At 52.6% G+C, this 15,357-nt stretch overlaps 2 protein-coding genes across 3 annotated transcripts in view; one reads left to right on the plus strand and one right to left on the minus strand.

Moving 5' to 3' along the window:
- Positions 1 to 2,281, plus strand: part of NCOA5 (nuclear receptor coactivator 5) — a 34,063-nt gene extending 31,782 nt beyond the window's left edge. Inside the window, exon 8 of the mRNA XM_008571577.1 lies at positions 330 to 2,281. Within this exon, the coding sequence (XP_008569799.1) occupies positions 330 to 919 (590 nt within the window). The 3' untranslated portion in view covers positions 920 to 2,281. The remainder of the gene's footprint in view (positions 1 to 329) is intronic.
- A 2,309-nt stretch (positions 2,282 to 4,590) lies between these two features.
- SLC12A5 (solute carrier family 12 (potassium/chloride transporter), member 5) overlaps positions 4,591 to 15,357 on the minus strand; it is a 36,017-nt gene continuing 25,250 nt past the window's right edge. For both annotated transcript variants that reach the window (XM_008571578.1, XM_008571579.1), the window contains exons 15-26: positions 14,807 to 14,926; positions 14,319 to 14,423; positions 12,899 to 13,067; positions 10,735 to 10,930; positions 9,651 to 9,820; positions 9,108 to 9,239; positions 8,106 to 8,213; positions 6,878 to 7,000; positions 6,586 to 6,785; positions 6,214 to 6,228; positions 5,824 to 5,957; positions 4,591 to 5,617 (exon numbers count right to left, since the gene is read on the minus strand). In XM_008571578.1, the coding sequence (XP_008569800.1) occupies positions 5,526 to 5,617; positions 5,824 to 5,957; positions 6,214 to 6,228; positions 6,586 to 6,785; positions 6,878 to 7,000; positions 8,106 to 8,213; positions 9,108 to 9,239; positions 9,651 to 9,820; positions 10,735 to 10,930; positions 12,899 to 13,067; positions 14,319 to 14,423; positions 14,807 to 14,926 (1,564 nt within the window). In that variant the 3' untranslated portion in view covers positions 4,591 to 5,525. The remainder of the gene's footprint in view (positions 5,618 to 5,823; positions 5,958 to 6,213; positions 6,229 to 6,585; positions 6,786 to 6,877; positions 7,001 to 8,105; positions 8,214 to 9,107; positions 9,240 to 9,650; positions 9,821 to 10,734; positions 10,931 to 12,898; positions 13,068 to 14,318; positions 14,424 to 14,806; positions 14,927 to 15,357) is intronic.

A 15,357-nucleotide genomic window follows, 5' to 3' on the forward strand; every position in this document is an offset into this window, starting at 1 on the left:
CATCCATGTTGATATAATGGTAACGATAACTTAAGATTTGGGCACTGACCTCTGATCCCTGTAGTTAATGTGATGGGTGAGCTAGTATTGCCAGCTCCCTGGGAACCAAGATGGATGCCTCCCCCCACTCTTTTTTTAAGCAGTTCTCTGGGGGAACTAGGCTGTTTTCACAGCCTATATCATGAAGTGGCCCCTTTGGGAAATTGATGTTATTGTCTGTATACCATGTGATTGATGTGACTCAGTGATTGTTGTTCTTCCCTTGGCTCTTAGGCCTCCTGCCCTTGGGGGGTACTTTGAACCAGATACCTCCCTCTTCTGTCTTCCAGGCCCGATTTCCCGCCAACCACTCGGGGCGACCTCGGGTGCCTCGCTGAAGACACAGCCAAGCTCCCAACCACTCCAGAGTGGCCAAGTGCTCCCTTCTGCTACACCCACTCCAGCTGCACCCCCCACCTCCCAGCAAGAGCTTCAGGCCAAAATCCTCAGCCTCTTCAATAGTGGCACGGTTGCGGCCAATAGTAGCTCTGCATCCCCTTCAGTTGCTGCCGGAAGCACCCAGAACCAGAGTTTTTCCACAGCAGCGAACAGCCAGCCTCAGCAAAGATCACAGGCCTCTGGCAGTCAACCTCCAAACATTCTGGGACAGGCAGGATCTGCTCGGAACATGGGCCCCAGGCCTGGGGCTCCTTCCCAAGGCCTCTTTGGCCAGTCTTCCAGTCGCCTGGCACCTGCTAGCAACATAGCTAGCCAGAGGCCTGTGTCTTCCACAGGTATCAACTTTGACAATCCAAGTGTACAGAAGGCTCTGGACACTCTGATCCAGAGTGGCCCTGCTCTCTCCCACCTGGTTAGCCAGACCACAGCACAGGTGGGACGGCCTCAGGCCCCCATGGGATCTTATCAGAGGCATTACTGAGGCTAAGTTGTTCATCTGCTCCCAGTCCCCTCATCCCCTGGCCTCCTCCCATTTATTGCGTTCTAAATAGAATTGTTTGGAGGATGTTCTTTGTGCTCTCCAGGTCTACATCAAATGTCATAAGTTTCTACCACCTGCTCTCTCTTCTGCCCAAGGCTGTGTTGATTATTCCTTACGGAGTCAGAGTTTATATTGCATTTGAAGGTGTACCTTTTCTGTTTTCGTTTTTTGGTTCTTTTGTAGAAAATAAATATATCTGGGGTCACTTGGGCTGTATAGGTATCTGGGCTCAGTTTATATTTGATGGAGTTTCTCTGGTCCCTCTGTCTGCTGGATTCGGGGGAGGAAAGGAAGAAGCCAATCCCCAACTGGCTGTGTTTGGAATGATATTTGTCATGTCAGTAGACACCACCTTCTTTTGTTTTGAGCCTACCAAGGCTTCCAGCATCACACACGTCAACCAGAGCTCGATCTCCTGCCTACAGCTCTTGCCTTGGGTTGCAGAGGAGCAGACTGGGCTTGGCAGGCACAATGTCATCATGCCCCCATCCTGTGTGTATGGAGGATCTGCTTAAGGATTCAGAAATCGGCGTCTCTGGATTGTTGAAGAATGGCCGTGGCAGCCACAGAAGAAGGAACTTTTCTGTCTGAGCCAGGATGGTTTTTCTTTTTTGTTATTTCATTAGAGGATCTCCAATGGACTGAACAGCTCCAGTCAGCAGCAGTTTAACACAAACTGTGAATCTGGGCACCCCCACTCTTCCCCCTTACCATTTCTGTCATCATCACCCTCTCCAGTGGCAGTTCCACAGAATTGGTTCTGAGACACTGGCCACGAACACCCATTTATTCAGTGATTTGTTTTGAGCTCTTGGCTCAAAAACCCGGGCTCTTGTTTTCATCCAGACTCTTTTTCTGTTTTCTGAGCAGTGGGAGGTAGGGACCATTTTGATGTCAGACTTTCGGTAGCTGGACATGTTCTTGAGACAGGTGGCTATTTGTAACTTTTAAGCCAGAGTGAAATTGTTAGAGAAAGGGCTCTGAGCTGTCGCTCTAAATGGAGCCACAGGAAGCTGCCCTTTCCCTAGAGATTATGCTCATTAAAGCTCTGTGGATCACAGTCTCAAGGGCCTCTGGCAGGAGCCAGGGAGAGCGGTAACCTCAGCTGAGTCCCCTGCCCATGGCTGAGCAAACAACGGTTTCAAAACTCAAGGTCCCCAAATGGCAGCGTTATATGTTCTGACCTGTTTGTGTTATATAGTGGGGGTTTTTTTGTTTTGTTTTGTTTTTCCTCTTTGGAACTCTTGTGTTGTTAATAATGATTACTTTTTAATTAAAATAAAAAAGTAAAAGCTTTGTTCATCTTTCTTGGGTGTGAATATCTACAGCACCTCTTTGTGGGATCCCAAGGTGAGGGTCCCTGACTTAAGGACTCAGGTATGCCCCCTCTTGTCCTCCACCTTTGGTCAGGCCTCAAAGCTTCTTTTAACCCTACCTTCTCTATATGCAGCTCACCTAGTTAGAAACTCTAATAACAATTCAGAGCAAAAGCCTCCTGGCTAATTGCAATGCTGTGTGCAACATCCTGCTTCGGGTAGACGTTCAATGTGTTCACAGGTTTGACTTCTGATTGTAGGAAAGGAAGACAGGGCTGGGGAGGCCATTTCTGCCTGACAGCCAGGGGTGGAGGGAAGGCACACTCCTGTTTAAATTTTGTCTCAGTTGCTACCTTCTCGACTACCTAATGTGCAGGGAGTTGGCAGAATCCATGGACACAGAACCTGAAGGAGCCTCAAAGAGCATTTAATGAACAGTTGGGTGTGGCAAACTGAGTGGCACAAAGCCTCCAGTGGGTTAGGGACCAAAGTGCCAGCAGCACTGAGCCTCCCCCAGTAAGTGTCCACTGCCTCCTAGGGAATGCCAGTGCAGCCTGACACCTAATAAGTACCTGCCTGTCTCTTAGAGGATATTAGTGCAGTGCTATCCAGGACGGCTCCAGAGCTGGCAGTACACACAGGAGACAGCCACACCTGGAGCATCAGCCCATCTGTCAGTGAAGGTCAGTATTTCTGATTCAGTGTGGGGTCCTCCTGGAGGGCCCCCTGGAGTGTTCAGACAGCATACTTCAGGTCATGAAGGGTATAATAAAATTATTTTTATTGCATTTTGTGCAGATGTGAGTCTAAAAAATTAATACAGTAAAAGCCATAAAGCATTAAATGGGAGCATTCAACAATAAAGGAAAGAACCAACCCTCTCCTTTTCATATTGGCACAAAGAACACAAGATCAATACTGAGGCAGGATGCGGAATACTGAAACACTGAAAATTAAAGGCAGGCCTAGTAATAATAATAGTAATAAATACTCTTGATTTGGTTTGCAACCTCTCCTATTTACAAGGTTTTCAACTTCATTGCATTGCCTTGCACATAGATCGTCTAAAACAAAAGCAACGCTAGTTATCACTACAAGGCTATTGAAATATTGCACTCAGAATAAAAGTCACTTGAATGGACATGAAACATCTACCTACAGTGATTATAAAGAATTCGATGAATGACGTAACATTCATAACAAATATTGCACACATAGCACAGAAAACTTGGGTTTTTGTTGTGGGATGTTTTTCATCAACGGAAACTTTGCTCTTGCCAACCAGACAGTCTCGGCCCAGATAGTGCAACTTTGGTTCCCTAATTGGTGTTGATACAGCCCCAGAATGCTAAGGTCCCCTGAAGGTGGGACCCAACTGAGGGAGGGAGGTCCTTTGAAGGATGCAGGTTGCTGGAGTCTTAAGCCTCCAACTTTCTGATTGGTACCTGGAAGAACCTATCTAGTCCCCTGATCAAATCTCAGAGGGGCTTTGGCCTAACCGGCAGGGCAGACCTCCAAACCTACCTACCTCCAGCTACAGCTGACCCTGTCTAGATGGCACCAGCTCCAGCTCTCTGCCTTGGGCTCAAAGGAAAGGAGGTGGTGAGGTCAGGAGTACCCAGTGGTTCCAACCCTGGGAGATGGGCAGGATGTCTAACTAAGTGCGCAGGTAAGGGCCCCGGGGCTGAAGGTACTGTACCTAGGCCCAGAGGGCGCTGGAACGAGCATGCAGTGCCTGTCCACCTTAGTAACGTGCCCTGGGGGAGGGGAACCCAGCCAACGCCTTCTCTAAGGACAGAGGGCGCCTCCGGCCAGGCTGATGGAGCGGAAGCGCCAAGGACTGGAGTTGGGGAAGCCAAAGGCCTTGGGTCCTAGTTAGAGGAGGGTGCAGAGAGGCTAAGAACAAAGCGCGTGGGGACGCCAGCCCTCCCCTAGGCCCAAGTACCTGCGAGACCGAGCTAGAGGCCGCTGCTAGGCAGCGAAGCTGGGCGCCAGAACACGGAGAAAGCAGGGTCCCCGAGGCCTGAGCTGCCGCATGGCGACAGGGCAGGGAATATCAGGGGCGGCGCTGGGGTCTCCCAGTGGGTCCGGCCCTGAAGCCAGAATCGCTCCCTCCCTCCCTCACCTGTCCCAGATAGGGGAGGTGCGCCCCCCAGCTCCACGATTTCAGTCTTTGGCGAGGAGCCACGGAATAGGGGGAGCAGGCGACAAGCCGACTGAGGAGAGACGCCTGCTCCCCAGCGAAGGCACCGGGGCGGGGCTTCCTCGGTGGGGCGCGGGCCTCTCTTGGTGTGTCCCCCTTGAGCAGCGCCCCTCCTCTATCCTGGCCCCAACTTGCATAAGAGCCGATGAGAAGAGGTTGCGCGCGGGTCACTGCAGCCGCAGTGGAAGCTCACAACCGCTGGGAGGAGAATCCAAAAAAAGTTGGACACGTATCTACCTCTCCGGAAAGAACTGGAGAATAGGGTGGAAAGCCAAGGGCGCGTGGAAAGGGCGAGGAGACGTGAGTGGGGCGGCGGTGTCGAGGGACCAAGGGCCACGATCCCCGCCTGGGCCTAAAGTACTTTGGTTCTCAAACTCTCGGACTTCAAGGAAAACCCAGCTTTCCGAGGCCGCCGGGCCCCCCGGGCGCCCCCAGCGGAAGAGCTCCACAGTGGCGAGAAGTCCGTTGCGCTTCTAGTTACATAAATATGGGGACTTTAAAAATACACGCGATGTCTCCTGTACACTATGTATATAGGCTCGGCCGGCCAGCGCCCCGCGGCTCGGCGAGAAGGGGCGGCGGAGTCGGCGAGCGCAGCCTTCCCTCCCCGCGCGCCTCCGGGCGGCCGGGAGCCGAGCAGCAGCCCCGGAGCAGCGCCGAGCGAGGACAGCGGCGGGCGCGGGAACGGGGGGGGGCGCGCAGACTGCCTGGGGGCCCTCAAGGCCCTCTCTCCTCTCCTTTCCACCTTTATTGCAGCGTCTCCTCCGGCGGGGCGAGGCCGGGCTTAGAAAAAGGGCAGCGCAGACCGATGGACCAACGCGGGGCGCTCGGGGCTCTGGTCTCCGCGCGGGGGACGCCCTCTCCGTCAGCCCCGACGGGTGTGGTCTCCGGGCCTCAGGCAGCGGGGAAAGGGTCCAGGGCACGGGCACAGGGTCTGTATGTAAACGGTAACAGCGGCGGGGGGCGCGGCGAGGGCTCTGGGGCCGCGGGCCGGGCGCGCTCGGGCCCGGGGGGCAGGTCCTGGCTCTCAGGAGTAGATGGTGATGACCTCGCGGCCGCCGCCGCGGACCAGCATCACCCGGTCCAGGTGCTCTGTGAGGACCTCGAGGAACTCCATGTCTGAGCCGGTCAAGGAGAAAGAGCGGATCCCAGTCCCTCCCGGCGGAATTGGAGCCGCACTCGGCTGCCAGGAACGCTTGCGCCCGCGTCTCTGTCCGAGGTGCTGATCCCGAAGCAGGACCGCCTCGGCTCTTCCATCCCAGGTCTAGGACCCAAGCTCCCTTACATCCACCTCCCTCTTCCCCCCAATTTTAAGTCCAGGATACAGTTTTCGTCGCCGTTGCGATTGCGGGGAGGCCCCGGCATGTTGAGTAAAACAAGCTTGGCATCCCGGGATTTCTTCACAATGACCTCGTTCAGCCTCACTGCCGTGTGCATGCGCCGCACGTTGGACTGATTCCTAGGAGAGGAAGGAGGGGAGGAGAGCGCGTGAGCTTGGGGGAGGGATGGGTTGTATCTAGTCGCCCTCCCAGCCCAAACTGGGCTGCTGGGGCCTGGTCCTTGCAAGCCAGTGACCACCAGTCCCAGACCTCTCCAAGCTGGGCTATTCAGAGACCCCAAAGGTCAGAGGCACCAGTTAGGGGTTCATGATAGAATGAGGAGAGTGGGAACCCTGGCCAACCTAGGAGAGAATGAAAAAATGCTGAAGCACTTACAAGTTCTCCCACTCCCTTCAGGAAACACAAGAGAAGCAAAGAGAGAAAGAAAAAGAGAGGGGTCAGAAAAAGAGGAAGAGGCTGTGGGATTGAGCCACCGTCATCTGCCCTGAGTGAATACTGGTCCTCCTCTCCCAGCCCCCGCACCTTTCACCTTTCTACTGCCTGCACCTGGGAGTTCTGACTCTTAGCAATCAGGCCTAACCCCCTAAGTCTTCAGATGGAGAAGCCAAGGCAATGTCTGGGCTGGGTCTTCAGACTGCCAAACCAGAACCCCTTGTGCTCATTTGCTCTGCCATGGGGAGCAAGACCCTTTAGAGTCACCCCAGCCCCCAACCCCTAGCCCCCAGCTTTTATCTTTCAGGCCCGTACGGCTTCATGCTGAAGAAGTCCTTGATGCCCTCAGAGGAGACGGGACTGGGACCCTTATTCTTCTCTGCTACCGACTTGTCCTTGGTCCAGGTGAGATGCACCTTCTCGGGGTCTGTCTCCCCCTCCCCCTCAGGCTCTTCCCCTGGGGATGGCGAGCTGCTGGGGCAGCTGGGAGCACTCTGGTCATGGATCAGCTGCACCTGAGGGATGAATGGAGAGACAGCAGGTGACTCCTTTGGAGGACAAAAGTTCTGCTCCCACTGGCTGGGGCCAAACCACCCCAGCTGCACACCTCCTCTTCTGGCTTCTCCTCACTGTCACCAGGTGTCTCTTCAGGGACATTGAGGCGGAGCCGAGTGTTGGCTGGATTCTTTCTCCGGATTGAGCCTCGGGACTCATCTGTGATACTCTGGATCTGGGGAGTGACACAGGTTGGTGCCAGCTGTGCTGGGAATCACCACCCATGCCCTACAAAGAGATACCACCAGAGCTAATGTTCAGTCAGGACTTGCACTTTCTGGAACTATACCAGTTGTTAAAATATTGCAATGCTTCAAGACCAAATAGTTACTGCACCACTGACCTGGCCACCATAGCTTCTCTTCAGAACCCCAAACCTCCCAACCATCCAGCAACCAAAAGGTTAACACCTGGCACAGCTAGGCTCTATTATCCCGGCAGTACTGTACAATGTCAGTTCTGATTGTTTGGTGCACATGCCATTTCTTACCATTTTTCCTATCGCCCCTGGATAACACCCCCATCCTTGCAGGGTCCGTCCTTTCCAGCTCAGAGGGTACCCATCACTCATTCCCTGAGGATCCACCAACCTCAATCTAAGAAATGTATTATCCACACCTGGGAGACTCACAACCCGTGGTCTGTCACTCTCACCTATAAAATCTGCCACCCATTCTGCACGCAACCTATCACCCACCTCCAGGAGTTCTTCTGTCCTCATTTCCCCAAGGGTTCCCATCCCTGTGGTGGGTCTTTCATCCATACTTCAGGGGACCAGTGGTCCCACATTACCCACACCTGGGAGATGTTACACCCATACATTGTGGGAGGCTCATCGTTACCCTTGAGAACCCATCAATCACACCGAAGGAGATTTGCCCCTAACTACCACTCACCCCTAAATATCCATCTGTTATCCAATCCCTGAGAATCTATTGCATGAAATCTTGTCCCCCACACTAGCAGCCCACGCCCCTGAGGACTCATTATTCATGCACATTTAGCATCCACTATTTCCCCTCGGGCCCCAGAAGTCACACGCAGAGAGAAGATCTGTCACCCATGCCAAGGGCACTCTTCCTCCTGGTTGGAAGGCTTGGCAGGTACAGCTGAAGTGTGTACTCCCACTGCTGGAGAGCCCAGTGTCAAGAGGTGTGGTTAGGGATAATAAGGATGATAAGGGTAAAGGTAGCAGTGCCAACCTGGGCCATCCTAAACCTGAGCAGACTCAGAGTTGGCAACAGCTTGAGGCTCTCAGAGCCCAGCCAGGGCACTCTCACCTCCCGCTCCCTCTCATTCTTGGTTAAATGCATCTGTTTGAGGATCTGGGAACGCTGCTCCATCACCAAAGTCTTCTCATAGGTGTAAGCCGAGATGTCGCTCTCATGCTGTGGGCAGGCAGGGGAGGGGGTGGGATGAGAGGGGCAAGGGAGGAAAGCATAAGCTCTGAGCTCACGTGCAAGGCCAAAGGAAGGGAGGCAGGCCCCTTTCCCTCTGCCAGCCTAGGGCTTCCCTATCCAATGACCTAATATGATCAAAGGTTGTGGAAGCAAGAATGGAGCAGAGAAGGCAATGTTTCTGGAAGGCAGGCAGCTCATTCCCTCCTCAGCCCGGCACAGACCAGGCACATGAATGGATGAACTAATGAATGACTAGATTAATTAATTATCTGGGTGAATGGAAAAGGGGAAGAAGTAAAATATGGAACTAAGGGATGAATGAATATATCCATGGATGAATGGAGGGGTGAGTGAGTGAATGAATACATGGATAGATTAATGAATACACAGAGGGATGGGGGATGCACAAATAAAGTGAGGGGATGAGTGGACAAAAGGCCAGAAAGTGTAATCACCAGGGGCACAGACTCTAGAGCCAGCCTGCCTGGGTTTGAATCCTGGCTCTGCCACTTACTGTGTGTTGTTGGACAAATTACTTGAATTTTCTGTGCCTCAACTTCCTAAACTGTAAAATGGAACTGCTGATAATTGTATCTATCCCATTGGTTGTTGTGAGAGTTATATATATATATATATATATAACATGCATGAACAGTGCCTGGCATGTAATGAGCACTATTAGACATGGCTAGTATAAAGAAGAGAGGGCTAGATGGGTGAACTCTTGGGTGAATACATGAGAGGCTAAGAGGTGGATAAGGGGGAAGGGATCCAGTATCATAAACTGATGGGTGTTGGGGCTGCCCTATTTGGTGCTGGGGCCAAGAGGAAAGAGGTCCAGGTGGGACTCTGGAACTTCAGGGGTGGCTCCTGGGGACTTACCATCTCCACCACCTCAACCTCTGCAGTGATACGTAAATGGTACAGAAATGTGGTCAGGTCCTTCTTCATCTGGATGCTATTGTCGTCCATCTGGGCCACAGTGAAGATACGCATCTTGCACTTCCGCCAGACCTGCAAGGGGTGAAGGGGATCCAGAAAGGTCCAGCCTAGATGCCATGAGGAGATACAGGGGGCCCTGCCCCCTCACACTTCTCACCCACTCCTCACATAAACATGCAGACCTGAAATCCTCTGTCTCAAGGGCTACTCCCTACAAAAACTCCCCTGCTCAGGTCTCAGGTTTCCCCACTAAAGTGTCGCTTGGGTTAGGCACTGCTCTCCTTTACAGCAATGCACCTGCAAGGGGAGACACGATCAGTTCCTAACATATCAGAATGAGGGAGGTTATCAGATCCCTTTCCCAGGAGCTCACAGGGAGGAAAGACATGGAGGCTGGCCCTGGCCAGAGCCTACAAGCCTTGCCCACAGGTGTGCACATATGCATGCAAATGAACACACGCACAGGCTCATGCACACACTCACCTTGTGGTGCCGCAGCAGGAAGGGCAGCAGCATGAGCATGCCCCCATCATGCACAATCCACCAGACATCGATGCTGCCCTCCGAGAAGCGCTCGGGGTTCCCAGGAAACATGGAGACATTCTTGGTGACCAGCAGGGCCAGGTGGCCAGCTGTGGTTTCCCGGACCAGCTCTGGAGGAGGCCGAAGAGAGGGACGGAGGGGGAAACGGTGACTCTAGTCCTCCCAGCACCCAACAGTAGCAGCCACAGGGGCTCCCAGCACCCATTATCCTACCCCATGCCACATGGCCTTTGCTGAGTAGTCAGAAAACCAGCATCTACCTGGGCCTCATCACTTATTTGCCATTTGGATCTGGAAAATCCCCTCAACCTCCCTGGATCTGTTTCCCCACTAGTCAAATGGTAATAACACCACCTGTTCTTTCTGATGAATAAGAACCCACCATGCACAATCTCACTGAACCTTTCCAACACCTTATAACCATGATCTACCTATAAAGGAGACAGATTAGCTTGGAGACCAGTGCAGCCTCTGGGCTGGTTCAAACCCTGGGTTCCCAGCTGTGTGACCTGAAGCAAACTCCTTAATCTCTCTATGCCTCAGTTTCATACCAACAAAATGGAGACAACAATGCCTAGCCCGCATAGAGATCATTAAAGAAAGTGTCAACTTGTCTGGCACACAGAATGAACATTATAAATTTTAGTTATAATATAACTATTACCAACTGTTACTAAGGAATCTAATGCTCAGAGAGGGTGAGTCACTTGTGCATGATCACACAGCTAGGAAGGACCAGAGCCGAGATGTAGATCCCAGCCTCTGACTTCAAAGCTATAGCGTTTCGCACTGCCCGGCACTGTCTCCCTCCCAGGGCCTGTGAGCCCCGCAGGAGCCAAGACTGTCTCATTCACAGCTGGGTGCTCAGTGCCTAGCACAGCAGCTGGTGCACGGCCAGCTTTGACTGCCATCACATGCATACACTGAACCCACACTAGTCATGCTGTTCTTGGAACCCCTCAGGCCCAAAGAAGCAGAACCCCACTCCCACCCTTCCACTGCCCCTGGCCCACCACAGCATTACCAATGAAGTTCCTCCATGTCTGGTGATCTTCCTTCTGCCGCCAGTTGCGGGGCCAGCCGACAAGCACAGTGTTGTGCTGCAGGCCCCCGAGGCCCCCAGACTGAATCAGGTGGGACACACCATCACGAAGGTTGGAGGAGATCACCACCTGGCAGAAGCCCTTCACCTTCTCTGCCTCCATTAGGCGCCGGATAGACTGAAAGGGCAGGGGGTTCAGACAAGGGCCAGCCTCAGGCCTCCCCAGCCCTGGTTGGGCCCCTTGCAGCCCCCACCTCCTGTCTCTCCCCTCGATCCATCCCAGTCTTCCTGAAGCTCAGCTCTGATCATGTCAGACTCTGGCACCAGCCTTGTGCGTGGCTCCCATCATCTCTGGTCCCCACTCTCCGTTGATCAATCGAGGTTCTCCATGATCTGACCCCACACTTCCCAGCACTCTGCTGCTGCTCACCTGGTCCCCCTGGCTTTCCATCACCACCCTGATGCACCCCTCTCCCAGTTGTACATTACATCCTGCCTGGCCCAACTCAAATGTCGCCTTCTTCAGATACCACCTCCCCACCCACAACAGAATTAAACTGGGCTTCTCTGCATGGCCAATTTGTTTTAATTATTGTTGAAAGTAGCATAATGATAAGTATTTAATTTATGTATTTGTTTGTTTGTTTTGGCGGCTGGCTGGCAGGGGACTGAAATCCTTGACCTTGGTGTTATCAGCGCCACCCTCTCCCAAGTGAGCAAATGGGCCAGCTGGATAAGCATCTTAAATGCACTTTTAATCTGCACTATGAGGAAAGTGTTCTTATTACTCCTATTTTGTAGATGAGGATATTGAGGCTTGGAAAAATTAAGACTTGCTTAGGGACACACAGCTAATGTTATTGTGAGATTCAAGTCCAAGGAGTCTGACTCCAGCCCCCACACTCCTAACCACTACCCTGAGGTCAAATGGATAGAGTCCAATTCCTATTTCTACCTCTTCCTGGCTGTGTGACTTCAGGCACATCACATAACCTCCCTGAGTCTCGGTTTTTCTTATCTGTCAAGTGGGGTGGTGACAGCTACCTAATTTAGGAAGAGGGAGAATTACAAGTCATGATGCAAGGACTCAGTATACTGCCTGCCATATTGTAAACACCCAACACACCGTATTACTCTGATGTTATTAACTCTAACAGCACTTATCAACATCAATGAATGTGAGAGCCTTCTGTGTGTGTTCTATCCACCCACCAGCCTGTGAGCACCTTGAGGGCTGAAACTTGGTCTTAAATATCTCCAACTCCCCCCATGCCCAGCCCAATGCCTTGTATGTGGCACATTCTCAGCCACAGTGTGTTGAATCGAATGGACTAGTCGAGGCCTCCAGTTCTGGGCCCTGACAGATTGGTGTTAACGGCCCAGTGAGGCAGAAACAGCAACTGTCACAAGCTATTAAGGGTGCCCCTCCCCTGCCTCACCTCGCCTCCCCCAGGGCCCCTTTTTCTCTCTCCACTCCTAGCCACAGCCCTGGGGGAGAAAGTCCTGAATCGCAGCCAGAACATACTTCCTCTACTACCCACCAGGTTACAAGCACCTCTTAATGTGCCCAATGTAGATGCTGGCCATCCCAGCCCATACTGGCTCTGTATGCCACTCTGAGCAGGTGACATGGGGCAGCCAGGGTCCCAGGTTCAAATCCTGACTATGCTTCCGCTAGCTTTGTGACTTTCAGCAAGCTGCTTTCTCTCTCTGGGCCTCAGTTTCTTCCTGTGCCAAATGTGGATACTGACCCTGCTGACTCCACACAATGTAGGGACTGAAAAAGTCCAGCGATGTTAAGCACTTTGAAAGATTTATACTTTGGCAAGAAAAAGTCTGGAGTAGGAGTCAAGGAGTTCTAATATGAATCTTGGTTTTCTGTCCTTAGACAAGTGGTCTGACTTCTTTAAGTCTCAATTTCTTTACCCATAAAATGGGCCCTTCTGGCGCTGATGGTTTGGTGTTCTGTAAATCAGATTCTAAGGTCCTCACTCCCTGGGCCCTTAGGCTCCTCTTCCAAGGAAGAGGAAAGAAAAGTCTGAGCCTCCTTGGACTCCAAAGGTAGTAAGGAAGGAAAGAAAAAGAGGTAAAGACTGCCTCCCTGTGTGTCCTGGCCTTCCCCCACCCCCCCAGGGCTTCTGCTCACCTCCTCTGCCCGCTGGGCCTGGGGATGGTTGTCCAGAAAGGTGCCCTCAAGGACAGAGCCCACAATGGTCAGGCCTTTCCCTGCCTTGAGCTGGGAGGTCAGCGAGAGCAGCTGGGGGTGCACCACATTCTGGTCTTGGTCCACACGTACCAGCACCAGCAGCTGTGGCCTAAGAGGGAACAGAGTCCCATGATCCATCTATCCCCTGCCCAACTATCCACCCACCATACATCCATCACCAGGTTACCTAATCCTCTACCCTCTGTAAAACCCCCACCTATACCCACATCTCCCATCCACCCATCTTAACATCCATCCATCCATTTCCTTGAATGTCAGCCCATCCAACCATCTCCCCAAGTATCCATCCACTCACCCATGCATCCATTTCTCCCTCCACCTCACTCATCTATCTATCCACTCAACCCATCTATTTTGTCCTTCAGTCATCCACTGATAGCCATCTTGATCTACCTAGCATGGCTTATTCACTCAGTTATCCACACATCCACCTACTCACCCAACTACCCTCACACACATGTGTGTACTTATCCATGCTTCCATCTATTTATCCACTCATTTCTTTATTCATGTAGCCATCTTATTCATTCAGCCTTCCATCAATTTAACAGCATTCTCTAAGCACCTATTTAGGGCTAGACTCTATGCTAAGCATTTGAGAATCCCCAGACAAATAGTGAAAAGCCCCAGTCTCTGGAAGCCCTAGTTTAGGAGACATCGGCAAGGACAAGCCAGTGATGTCATAGTTCAGAGTTCCAGGCCTTACTCTTGGCAAAGTGAAACTTAGGGAGGTGGATGAGGGGGTCAGCATGTGGAGCAGTCAGTTACAAAACGCCCTGGGCTGACAGGCGGAAGGTGAAGATTCTGGCTCCAGTTCTGCCTTCCATGACCTCTGAGACCCTCTCTGACCCCTCATTTTCACGTGAATAAAATGGAGTAATTGTCATTAATGTAGAGATTCCTGAGAGCCCCCATAACTCTCAAAGTGAATGAGTCCACCTTTCCCAGAGCAAATGCTACACAATATAATGTTTATCTCTGTGTGTGTGTGTGCCTTCTCCACAGAACTGTGAGCTCACTACAACCGCAGAGACTGGAAGGGGACTTGCACATAGCATACGTTCATAAATTGACCATATAAGGGAATGAATGGATGGATGGATGAATTAATGGATGGATGGATGGATGGATGGATGGATGGATGGATGGATGGATGGATGGCTGGCACAGTGAGTGCAGTTTTGGAGAACAAATGTCTATAACTCAATTCAGCCTTGGTGTTTTGGGGGGAAGGGCTTTTATGGTACCACTCAGCAAAATAAAGCAAGTGGGATGAGTCAGGCCCCTGCTCCCTTCCTCTCCCTCTCCTGAGCCCCCACATGTGCACCTCACCACTTACCTCCAGTTCTTGGTGTGCGGGGGCCCTTCCTCCAGGCGTAAGAGGGCATAGCGAGCAGCACTGAGAGACAGGCCTCGGATCCCATCGCCCCATTCCTTCTCTGCCCTGGGGGCCGGGAAGGGGGATCACACGAGGGCAGAAAGCCAGGGAGTGGCAGGGAGAACTGTCCATGCCCAGCTGGCTGCCCCAGGGCACAGCCACCTATCTCAGGCTCAGAAAGGATGTGCACCTGATTCAGTCAAGCCTTGACTAATTTTCCTTGGAAAATCGCCTCTAAATCCATTCTCTTGCCCCTCTTGTCCACTTCTCAAGGTCTCTTACCCATCCCCCATCACTCAATCTCGCACTGTAGCACCTTTCCTTCTTCTCTACCCCTATCCTCTCTCACCCCCTGCCTCACTTCCACTCCCACCACTCCACTCACTCCTTTCCCTCCTCACCCCCTACCACCCTCAGCCTCTCCCCCTGCCCCAGCTCCCCACGCTTACCCGCGGTATTCAATGTACTTGTAGATGAGTCCAGCAATGAGCATGGCCACCAGCGCGTAATACCAGGAGCAGATGAACATGAGGGCCAGGCACAGGCTCATGCCCAGGAAGGAGAGCGTCCTGGGTGTTGGGAGGAAGACCAGCCCTTGAGCCCTGGCAGGGCTGTCCCTGGAGCAGGGCTCAGACAGCAAGAGTTAGATGGGACAGGTCTAAAGGAACTCACACCATTGTCTCCATGAGGACCACAGGGACATGGGACCTTCTGGATAGATGAGCAGCCACAGACGGGATACCGCCTCATGCCCTGCCCAACTCCTGAGTCACCACAGTGCCCTGTTGCTTTGCCTTAGACCCTGCCAGACAGCCCTGGCCAGACGGGTTCTGAGGCCGGGGTCTCTGGGGGAGTTGGAAGCAGGACCTGCCAGGAAGAGGCCACCGACAAAGCAGGAGCATTGAGATGGAAGTTAAGCAGCCCTGGTTCTAGTCCAGTGGTGCCATAGTTTTGCTGGGGGACCTTGGGCCAGTCCCTTCCCCCATTTGAGCCTCAGTCT

This window comes from Galeopterus variegatus, unplaced genomic scaffold, assembly GCF_000696425.1.
Source record: "Galeopterus variegatus unplaced genomic scaffold, G_variegatus-3.0.2 Scaffold706, whole genome shotgun sequence".
Classification (NCBI taxonomy): Eukaryota; Metazoa; Chordata; class Mammalia; order Dermoptera; family Cynocephalidae; genus Galeopterus; species Galeopterus variegatus.